The 12,066-nt window shown below is 42.8% G+C and overlaps 1 protein-coding gene across 5 annotated transcripts in view; it reads right to left on the reverse strand.

The window, feature by feature from the left end:
- LOC121880577 (peroxidasin) overlaps positions 1-12,066 on the reverse strand; it is a 56,272-nt gene that overhangs the window by 26,944 nt on the left and 17,262 nt on the right. For 3 of the 5 annotated variants that reach the window (XM_042387869.1, XM_042387865.1, XM_042387867.1), the window contains exons 4-11: positions 11,765-11,836; positions 9,405-9,476; positions 7,481-7,552; positions 6,241-6,410; positions 3,749-3,866; positions 3,280-3,449; positions 1,714-1,986; positions 355-630 (exon numbers count right to left, since the gene is read on the reverse strand). In XM_042387869.1, the coding sequence (XP_042243803.1) occupies positions 355-630; positions 1,714-1,986; positions 3,280-3,449; positions 3,749-3,866; positions 6,241-6,410; positions 7,481-7,552; positions 9,405-9,476; positions 11,765-11,790 (1,177 nt within the window). In that variant the 5' untranslated portion in view covers positions 11,791-11,836. Of the gene's footprint in view, positions 1-354; positions 631-1,713; positions 1,987-3,279; positions 3,450-3,748; positions 3,867-6,240; positions 6,411-7,480; positions 7,553-8,119; positions 9,283-9,404; positions 9,477-11,764; positions 11,837-12,066 lie in introns of all 5 variants that reach the window. The other 2 variants (XM_042387868.1, XM_042387866.1) reach the window with 2 other exon arrangements.

Genomic DNA, 12,066 nt, shown 5'->3' on the forward strand with positions numbered 1-12,066 from the left:
GGTAGGCACTGCACCACTCCTCCTCTTACACAGACATGCAGTGTTTGAAGAGAGCCTTACAGCAGCCACACTAACAGCCTGTATATGACAGCCATGTCTTTCAGTCATCTGTCTTACAGAGCAGACAGGCTTCCATGTTAACAAATGCAGCACGTCATGCATGTCTTCACCGTATATTAGATAAGAGTCTGACATGGTGGTCCTGTCAACTCCTTTTCATTCATCTTTAAAGCTAATATATAGAAGTTGGGAGTAAAACCTGGAGCAAACTATCCATCAAGTCAATTTACAATGAACAAGAGTATTATGTCCAATCATCTAAGTTCACTTTGAAGCTTCACCCTGTACCCTCACCTCTCTGCTGGATGCTGAGCTGCACAGCGGTGCGCACAGTCCCCACAGGGCTGACCGCCTGGCACTCATACTGGCCCTCGTCGTGGGCTGCGACCCGAGTGATGCGGAGAGTACCAGAAGACAGGACCACGTGACGGCGGTCCAGGGGTAATGGGCTGCCCCCTCGGGTCCAGGCGATGACTGGCTGTGGGTAACCGGTTGCCTCACAGAGGAAGTCCACTGTGTGACCTTCCAGGACTGACTGGTCCTGTGGCGTGACGGTAAACTGGGGGATAGCTGGGGGACAGATGGAAAAAAAAGAGTAGTTATATTGTGTATGAAAATGAAACCTCAATGTATAGGAGCCTTTACTGTCCATTGCAGGCTGAGGACATGAAGCTAAAATTTGGATTCACTTTGTATTGGGTGAGTTGAAGACTGAGAAAAATCATTTGATGCCTGAGTGTGTGAGATATGCAGTACACTCAAGTAACGCTGAAACATAAAATACACTGAGAAAATCCTAGGGCTGTAGTAAACCAAAGATAATCTTGGTCGAGATGTAACGGGACAGAGTGCACAGTGAACGCAGCAGTCACACATTTCTCCGTTCTCTATTTCTCTGTTTTGCTTCTTCAAGTTGAGTTGCTAACTTTGGAGCTAACCCCCTTCACTTTTCCAGCACTTGGGGAAACAACAGACTTGACTTTTTAGCATTTATTAACTGTTACACTGGAGTCTGTACTGTACATTTACTGCCAGACTGAAAACTTACTACTAACCTTTTCCTCTGCTCTGCTCGCGTTCACTGCCACTTTCCTGCCACTCACTCTTTTACACTTGCTACGCAAACATACTATGCAATGTCGTATTCTTTAACGGAGTTACGCTACCAATAGTTTCCCAGGCAACGACACAGAGGTAGACTCACGTACCAGAGCAGCGCTGCACAGAGGCTCCCAAACGCTATTGATTTCCAAATGAATGGATATTTGGTGTTATTTTTCACATTAAAAAATATTTCTTTGGCTGGTGGGAGTTCTTGTTGTTATAATTTTAGGAGAAACACTGATTCAGTAAACGCTCAGTAAATGTTGAGTACAGTTAGACCTAGCTGTCTCCATTAGGTTGGGCGAGTTAAAAGTTCTGAAAACACAGGGAACTGGTGAGTCTGTCCCTCCCCCTGCAGGAAATAATGGATTAATCCTGGAAGGCTGTCGATGTAGCACTTTTCTCCTTATGAAAGTAACACGGCAATTATTCGCTTGATGAGAATTTGGTGGGATGAGAGCATATTGACCAACTAATCGACTACAGCCCTGGAAAATCCATTTATAATCATTCACAAAACAGAGAAAAATAGATTCAGATGGATTCTACCTTGTACGATGATATAAGCTGTAGCGTGTATGGTATCGACGTTATTGGAAGCGAAACAGGTATACTGTCCCCCATCAGCCTGGACCACATTCTGGATATAAAGGCCTCCGGAGGGGGTGATGTTGATGCGAGCATCGCTGGGTAAGGGTGTCCGGTCTCCCTTAGTCCAGGAGACCCGGGGCTGTGGTTGACCTGTGGCACTGCACTCCAGGGTCACACTCTCTCCTACCAGCACCTCTGTGTTCTGGGGCTGGATCACAAAACTTGGCCGTGCTGGAGGAGTAGGAGGGAGAGGGGAGAACATGGGAATGGGGTAAGATTAATAAGGTGAGAGGTGATAACATTTTTCATCTGGCTGTCTGGTTTGAGTAACTTCAGGGTATTGGGAGACTAGTCATGACCTAAATAAAGGTTGGCAAAATGATCAGCTGTTGAGAGACGTGCATGTGGAACATCACTTCATTCACAAAGATCATCTCTGTATATTTCTGTCTATAATGCCACTATGACTACTGCTAAAACAACTTCCTATGTGGATCACAGAACGTGGTCGAGTCCTGTCCATATTTGGCCAGTGATTACAGATGAGTCAGAGGAAATATGTACACAGCGAGGGGGCCTAGTGTTTACAATCACACAGAGACAGGAAATGCACAACATCTGCTCTTAGAAACCGTTACTTAACATGAGGTCGTCACCAGGGCCACCCATCACCCCAGTGATGACCCCCTCGGGTCATCTAGAGACAGTCATGTTAATCTACCACAGTAAGTTATTGGTACTATGACTGACTGATGTGTGAGTGCTGTTTAAGTGTGTCTGTATGTTATCAGACAGAACAGAAGATATAAAGGAAGAGCAACAGACAGGACTGAATGTACTTTTGTGTGTGTGTGTGTGAGTGTGTGTGTGTGTGTGTGTGTGTGTGTGTGTGGGCAGGGAAATTTTCCCATGAAAGCCAGCAGGCTTTGCTCACAGCTCAGTGGGACATCCCAGTTATTTGACCTGCTGAACTCTGGAGGTAACCTCAGCGCTACTCACAGTGCAGACACCTTGCTCTACAGTTTCCCCTCATAACAGACAGAGATTACATCATGTGTCTGGTCACGTACGTAGTCGGATAGTGATGATAACCCCCTACTATCCAATGTGCATAATATTACACACAATGACAAAAGGAGAACACACGTACACAGGACGCCTTATCCTGCTCTTATTTACTCCTGTCAAACTGAATGTGTCAGCAGTATTTTCCAATGTTCCATGTTAAAACATATGAAGTTGACGAGTGCAGTAGATTAGATTGATAAGAGTGCCGACTGAAAAATAAGTATTTTACAAAGTACTGTTTAACTGACCTATGATTTACTTTTATTTTCATACAAATATATTTTTACAAAAGTAATTTTACTTTTACTTCAGTGAAATTTATTTTAAGTAATAGCACTTCAGTAAGATATTCTGGTAGTCTTTCTATTGCTGGCCATAGCTCAAATTACTACATAATGCAGCTTTAGTAGTTAATAGGCTGTCTATGATCTTCAGAGAATAAAAGCAGCCACTTACAGGGAGCTCCGAAATATCGCAGTGTGACCTGTGAGGTCTTGACCTCCCCAGCCACGTTCCTGGCCATGCACTGGTAGACTCCCTGGTCTGTCTCTCTGGTGTCCTGAATCATCAGTGTCCCGTCCTCCAACAGGTTCAGACGACTGTCATCCCGCATGTTTAGAGCGTTGCTGCCAGGGTAACACAGACATAAACATCATGTATGCAGCGTGTATTCACATTCTGTACTTGTCTACAATTCTGCATTATCATTATAAAAATCTTTGTGATCATTGTGTAATTATTGGCATAACCTCAACAGTGTTGTAATGGGAACGGCGATGTCAGAACTCGGTGACTTTTGTTTATTCCTTTGGGATATAAACTATGGGATATAACCATGTTGATTAAATCAACTGGAACAAGTTAAAAACAGTCACTCAAGTCTTTGGTTACTAGGGTAACATGGTCCTAACAGTGAGTGTCTTACTTGTTCCTGAGCCAGATGATCTGTGGTTTAGGATTGCCTTCAGCCCTGCAGGTGAAGTAGACAGTGTTCCCTGATGTGACATCAACATCCTGAGGCTCAGAGGTAATCCTGGGTACCTCTGGAGAGAAAGCCAGATAGGAGGATTGGAAGACAATTATATACAGGTGTAAATGCATGTCTATATGTACAGTATATGCCTACATCCTGCACCAATCACTGTCTGTTGAACCAAGCCTCTAGTCAAAATGTCTATTTTTTCCAAGGCTGCTGGCTGAGTGACAAGGCCGAGCCAGTCATAATGTCCAGGCAGATACTCACCGAGTGTGCAAACACAAGTCCTTCTAGAAATAATCATTCAAACTGTCTCCAGTACAAGGAACTGACTTTGCTAAGTGTGGTAAGTGGTGTCTACTTATTGTTCTTACACTCATAAGTGTGTGTGTATTGTATTGACACACACAGATATGGAGGCAAGAACATGACTATGCCAGCTCCCAAAACACCGTGCACATTAATTTAACCTCTGGCCCAGCAGAAAAGACAAGCTCTCACACTCACCTGCCAACAGGCAGCACACACTCTCCCTGTGGCCTCTGCCCCACACTCTCAGTGTGATAAACACATTTCAGACGTACTCTTTCAAATGGTGCTCTGCACTCTGCTAACATCCATGGGATAGTGATAAATCTGTGCAGCACCAGCAGGTAAGCTAAACCCAAACTCATAAGAGGCGTCTGAAATTCAGACTGAAAATCTCACCCCACAATTAGTCTATATTAACACTGGGGCTGCTAATTTCAGTGGGTTGGAAATCCTGTTTGTGGTAACCCAGCCTTTATCGTGGCCCGATGAGGAGGCAAGTGTGGCTCATCAGATACCAGATGTGCAGGGAGGTGGCACTTCATCTCAAGGAGGGCTGCTGTTTTGACAGCTGTTCAACCCGCCGTGAATTGTTCCGCCCCGTTTACAGGGGAAAAGAGGGGGAATAAGGAGGGAGGGAGGGAGGGAGGGAGGTGTGGAATGACTTCCACCATGTTTTTAAGCAGACATTCTTCCCCTGGTGCCTTGCTATGTAGACAGATGGAGTGGGGGAGTGGGGGGTTTACATTGAGCAAGAATGGGCAAGTTGGGGCCATCAAATTAGCTGCTGAGATTTAGATGTGGTTGGGTTACAGTCAGCTGCCAACTAGCCTGCCTGCCTGGCTCAGACTTCAGTATTCAGTGGGAGCTGGAGGAAACACAGAGCTGAGACACTTGGATTTACTGCTACAGGAGCTGTTATTGAAACCAACTGGAAATCAGCCACATAGACTTACAGTAAAATGTGGACTTTCTTTTCTACTTGCAGTGTTAAAAATGATCAATACACACTATGCTTAAGCATATTTCCCTTTGGCTTGCAAAGATTGCAAGTGATACCTGACCCAAAATGTGTCTTTTGAATATAAAACCATCACTCTCTCAATGCTTGAAAAAGTTTGTACTTTCCTGTTTTATACACATCAAAGCTGCAGTCAATCAAAATTCGTTTTAGTCCAGAACTGTATCAGCCCGTCAGAAGAAAATTTTAGCACCCAACAATTACATAAAAGATACTTTCTTCACATTAATGACAAAGTCTGTAGGTCTCTCCATCACACCATACCTCCCATTCATACATGCGCACACAAACAAAAACAGCAGCGTCAGTTCTAGAAGAACTAACCAGCTGCTGGTGGTCGATACTGAAGAGATCACAGGCCAAACTGAGGGGTCCTGACTGACGTTTTACTAAGACCAGAGACACAGTGGGTGGTGTATGAAGAGTGAAACAGCTGGGTGCCTGCAGACTCCAGACACAAAGGGAGGATACACCTGTGTGTGTGTGTGGGTGTATGTGTGAGACAGGGTGACTGAGCATACCTGCTATTTGCAGGCAGGAAGGCTGGAGGACTGAGTTTTGGTTTAAGTTAGGAGAGTGTGTAAACAAATAGGCACATGGAAATCACACGCATGTTGCTCTACAACCATACTGCATGTATATGGCTTAATGTATGCTTGCCCACGTGTGTGTTCCTCTCAGTTTCAAAAGTAGACCTACTGAAAAACTCAATAAGGTTTCAATAATGTGGCTTTCAAGAACTAAGTCAGATATAATAAGATTAGTGTGCAGAGCTGGAGAATATAAGGGTTTTTTTATGTAAACTGATCAGCTTTTGTTATACTGAACAATGTATTTTAAGACTTTTTTCAGCTGTTCCGTTGTATTGTCCCTTCTCCACATTAAGCCCAGCTGTAGTGGAAATTAGACTGATAATCTCTGTGGAACTTTAATGTGCTGCTACAACATTAACGGTATCAACTTGGCAGGACAAGACAGAACTTACAAATAAAGAACTCTAAGTCTATAATCTAAGTACATGACTGTTGCTGTGTTGAAATGTGCCAAGAAACATTCCATGATGTTCCAGAAGTTTCATGCGCCTTGCGAAGTCTGGTTTTTCTCTCCGTACCACAGTTGAGCTCCTCAGCAGTGAGTGTTGCCACCGATCTTCCCTGCAGACGGCTGGGGTAGTCGCAGGTGGCAGCAGCCTGGGCATTGCCCGATTCAGCGTACTGCTTCAGCAGGTCAGCCAGCCACAGCAGCTCACAGTCACAGTTTAATGAATTGGAATCCAGTCGCCTTAACACACAACATGCACAGACACAGAGACAAAGAAGGGGCATTTAGTTCTACGCTGGTCAAAGAGTACGTGTAACTGTGGGGTTGTGTATGCAGCAGTGTTGTGTAAGTCCTCTCTGGTGGTTTATGAACTAAAACTGGTCTGGCATGGGCAGGCCGAGCCCAGCTCAATCCAAACAGTGGGGCTAAGCAGGGCCATATTGGAAGAAACTGTTTTCCTGCCGTGGGAAACTATCTCTCCGCTTGGCTTCGTCTTCTGGTAACTGATCCAGCTTTCAGCTCTACCACAACATGTCCATTATCTGTGACATGCCTTTCAGAAAAAAATGTAACTGGCAATGTTTAACATTGGTGAGGCTATTTGTGAAGCTCTCTTTGTTAATAGTTTAGAAGAAAAGTGCTTTATGAACAAATTAGATTCTCAGTCACACTCAGCCTTTTAAGGCTAAACTGATCATTTATACACTTAAGTATCCTCCAACACTGAATGCCATGGTGAAGTCAATGTCGGTCTACTGCAATTTCTCTTGGAATCTCTTTTTAAGCACGCTGGCCCAGGATCTAACAAATACTAAAAGGTAATTCACGGCTGAGACAAGATGGGAGAGAATAATGGTACGAGGCCAAACCTTTGATTATTCTTCACTGTGTGCTGGCTTGAGGAAGACAGAGGTTGAAGCTGTATTAAAAGATAGTGGCTTCGTGTTGTAAGACCCCAAATATTCACATTTCAGTATAGCATCTCTTATACAAAATAGAGAGCATAATTTTTTATCTTCTCTGCTTTTCTCTTCATTGCCCACCCCGCGCAGTCCCTTCCAATCTCGACTGCAAATGACTCAAAGAGAGAATAGCAAAACTATGAGAAGGACTGGGCTGTGAGCTTTGAAATAGAAATCATCTTGCAGCCAAAGAAGCGTGAGAACAGTGTAGTGTGGTTAACATGGCGTTTAACTGACAAACAGGCCCCAGTTGATGCTGGGTGTCATGGGGGTAAACTACAGAAATTGATACCGACATGCATTCTCACACAGCTGTTTCAGTGGTTGTTAGGAAACTTTTCCACTTACAATCGCTTCATGGCCTGAAGATGAGAGAAGGTTCCTGGGACTAGCTGGGTGATTCTGTTGTTGTGCAAAAACCTGAGTGAGAGAGAAAACTTCGATGAGATGATTTATCAGTGTTTATAAATAAGTGACACAATCAAAAATATGTCCAAAGACTCACTTAATTTAAGTCCAGTAATGGCTGAGCATGAGGGCTGTGTATGTGTTTATTTGAATGAATAAACATTTTTCAGAAATAACCTTTTTGAAGTTAATTTTCCATACTAATAATAGCAGATATATGTGGCCCTTGTTAATATCAAATTCCATATTCCAAATGGGGAGAGAAATATGATCATCTTCCCAGACATGACAGTTCTGCAATGGGACCTCTGAGACTTGTGTTCCTTGGCTTAAAGCAGATATCCAAAACATTTTCCTGTTTATAGAAGCTTCCAACCAAAAACATATCTCCAAAAGTATCCACTAATTTTAAATAACTTAAAAAACATAACTCAGGATCATCTGATATGCAGCTCTTTATCTTCCATCCTTGCCTGTAGGAAACAGTAGTACAGATATGTTCTGTAGCCACTTTGCCAAAGTGATTGCTTTGACCGTGACCATGGAGATATTCCCCAACAAGCCACTCAGAGTGTGCACCTGGGAATTCCTTCCCGCCTTGTTCCTCATTTTTTTGCAGGTGTCCCTCCTTTTCCTCACCCTCTCCAGAGACTGGGGAGTATGGATAAACTGGGCAGCCACTGACCCATAAACAGGGACAATGAAACAGGAATTTAACAGGATTTCGACATCTGGTTGAGAGGTTGAGAGGCAGAGGCGACATCACATCTGCATGCTGACAGCAAAGTTCAGATCCAGAGAGTTCACAGGCAATGCTAGGGACTAACAGGCTACATAAAAAAAACATCATAGTCATCTGTGTGCAAGACAACCACAGTTTTAAATTTACAAACATACTGTACATTTAGATGTTTAGTGAAGCAAAAAGTTGAGTACTTAAAAGAGATAAAGATGTTTTCACTTTGATATTATGGGAACATTGGAACTGAATGTGATATAAAGTTGTCACATTAAGATAACCGTATGCAGATTATGCAGGGTAACCGTTACAGTTAGGATAATTGGTGGAATCCATTACAATGTTATTGATGGATATTTCTATGGTATGTCACCAGTAATCTTTGATGAACAGTCTGTTAAGAGTGACACTCCTATCTGTGGTTGCAATTAGCTCAGCTCTGTGTTTAATGAGACCAAGATGTGTTCTCAATCCTCGGTCCAATCCAGGACTGACTCGAACGTTGTGATCTCATCCAGTTCCCCCGGTTTCTTTTTCTCTGACTGATTGTCCCAAAGTGAGTATTTTTGGAAGCAGTGTAAAGAAAAAAAAATGGACAAAAATGCATCCCAATACATTTCCTGACATATTGTAGGTCCATTAAACAACTGAACTCCAGTGGTATGTTTAACAAATAAACTACAGAGTGAAAGAACACTTATATAATCTCACAGCTCTAACAAGATCAACAAAATTAACCTCATGGGGACTAAATATTAGTCAGGGATCAACCCCTACAATCTGCTTTCATTACTGTATTTTGAAGCAAGGACAAACCAACTAAGCCTCAGTGGCTGTATTGAATTATAGCTGCATTCTGCAGGTCAATCCAACATCATGCTAAGCGAAGGTCTGGACCTGCCTGGGTTGACACTTCATTCCATGCCAAGTACATCATGCTAGTTACTGTTTTCTGGTTTCTATCAAGTGTCCTGCTCAGTCCAGTTCAACCGGTGGATCTGATCTATGTGAGAAAATTCAAGTTGGGAAATTATTCTTCCTTCTGAGAAAGATTTTTTTCAGATTGTGTGTGAACTGTGTACATTTAAGCAATCTTGGGCGAAAGGCCAGACAGGATGAACTTACAGTCGTTCCAACTTTGGTAGGTGAGTGAAGGATTCTGGTTCCAAAGACTCGATGTTGTTGAAGTGCAGATATCTGGAGAAGAACAATTTGCACACAAAGCTTATTAGATTAGGGCTCTCTGTCTGAGTACATGTCATTTCAGTGTCCTAGTAGGTGTTCCCCTGTCCTCCCTGTTCACATGTCCATCCCTGGCACTTCATATTACTGAAGTAACACTTTTAGAAAATGTGATAAGATGAATGTAGACAGACTGGAGGAATTTGCAGATCAAACATTCATATTAGACAGTTGATATACAGGGCCTGAACATCTATGGCTGAAGGCTGAGTTTGAAATGAGGTTGCCCACAGGTGAAGAGCAAGTACAACCATTATCTCATGGAATGCAAACAGCATTTATGCCCCCCAAAAGCCTTTGAGCTGAGAACACATAAATCAAACCATATGCAAACAAATAAAAGGTTAGGCAAATGAAATCCACCTGATGGCTGTATGGTAACAACTGTAAGGATTCAATTGGGTATCTGCTTATTTAAAAGGGGGAAAGCAACAGCCAAAGCAGCTGCAGCAGTAAAACAGACAGACACAAAAGACACTGAATTATGCAGAATACAAATCAAATGCAGTATTGCTTTAGATGTCTTCCACACACGTAAATCCGTTTCACTTTTGTCCGTTATTGTATCTCATGTGCTTTGCTGTTTTACAAGCTGTACTGGACATCCAACATTATGTCTTTGGGTGTTGCCTAAACTATGTGTTGCAGAGGGGCCAGAACAGAAAAACACAACACAGTCCAGACCAGCGAAAGACAGAAAGGTTTCATGGTGCCAACAGTAAACTCATCTCAGAGCCACTTAATCCCCCCTCTAGGATGATCCCACACCATTCATATCATTACACTTTCAAACTATTTGTGATCCTTTATAGCTGTCACAAGATTAGATAGCACCGAGATGAACGGTGTTAACTACGTAAAGATGGCTAGAAGACAGTGGGCCTTGCATTCATGTTTCGCACCATTGTTTTACCATAAAGCTGTGATGTGTGATCAATCTATGCTCACTGACAAACCCACTGACTGATGATAAAACACCAACAGATGAATGGCAGTGGGTCATATGGGGATGAATGTAGGTGCAAGGTTTGGAGCAGTTTATCTCCCCCTAAGAAGTGTTTGAGTTCAGGCTTTGGCATCTGTTGCCCAGTGGAGATGTAGAAGAACTAGTAAAGTGTATGCAATCTGGCTCAGAACTTGTCACCAACTTATAAAACCCTTCATTAATGTAACAACATTCAAAACAGCTGTCAGGCATGGAGCCTGATGTTGGAGCTGGTTTTACTTGGTGAATTAGTCATTTGTTCTCTGTTAATACAGTTCAAGTGAGGTCCAGCAAGTCACCGAGTACAGACAGCCTCATTTTCTAAGGAAAAGGTGCATGTCAGCCATATTGGTAATGATATAATACAATAAGAACTGGCTTATTGAGACACCACAGGGATCATTTCTGCTAATAGTAGACAAGGAAATTCAATCACTTGTCTGAAAAAACAATTCATATTTATAACATTGATCAACAATTTGTAATGTGTTTTTCTTGTCAAACATGCAAAAGTAGAGGCAGAGTGTTTTATAAAAGCAGCAAGGAACTAATATGTTTCTGAGTGTCATGACTTACAGGAAGCAGTAGAATTTTATCACACAGACTAAACATTCATAATGCACCGCAGGTTTCTGACAAATAAACACTTAGTGCAGATTACAGTAAATTGGAGCAGGAGAGTTGCCTCTTCAGTAGCAGGATAAACACAATGCAAGTCAAGCTTTGCTCTGGAGCAGAAGTTGTGTCTACAGCACGACACAGCCGGCACTATTATCAGCACAGAGCTAGATACCATGCTTTAAGCTTCGCATGAGGGCGGTGCATATCTGTCGTCGTGACGACAAGACATGCGACTCATGCAAAGGGGTCAGAGGGGGTCAGCGCGGCATACAAGGGTGGGTGCACACACGGCATGCATGGTGGCGGTGGAAAAGTGGATAGAGGGGCGCACAAAGGGGTGTGGAGGGGGAGAGTGTCACTGTAATGAAAAATAACTTACTAACAGAGCTATCATGATACCTGTGTAAGGCCTACATAGCCCTGTCATATGGCTTTCATAACAGCATGCCTGGCACTATTACATCATATGACTTAGCTTATAAATCATGAGCATGTAGACCTTACCAGGTTTCATGAATAGCAGCTCTTTGGGAAAGGGAGGTGGAGGTATTTTACAGACGGAGAGACAGTAGGTGGAGGAGAAGCAGCAGGGCGAGCAGAAGGAAAAGGTGGACGAGGGAGGAGGTTGGTCACTTACAGTTGTTCAAGAGAGACAAGCCCCATAAATGCTTGTCTGTCAATTGATTGGATTTCATTCTTGTACAAATAGCTGAAAGGAGAGATAATCAGTTACATTAGTAACACACACACACTCACACAGGATCATCTGAATTCTGCCTGGTTATTATGAAAGAAAACAGAGAGGATCTGACCAAATAAGTCCGTTTTTTTTCCCAGTATTGTCATTTTAAAGTGATATTCATGTTGTCATGCTACTTCTTGTACTATATGTTTATTATAGACAGAAATGTTGAAATGTATAAAGTACACTACCCTGCT

Source organism: Thunnus maccoyii, chromosome 16 (assembly GCF_910596095.1).
Source record: "Thunnus maccoyii chromosome 16, fThuMac1.1, whole genome shotgun sequence".
Lineage (NCBI taxonomy): Eukaryota > Metazoa > Chordata > Actinopteri > Scombriformes > Scombridae > Thunnus > Thunnus maccoyii.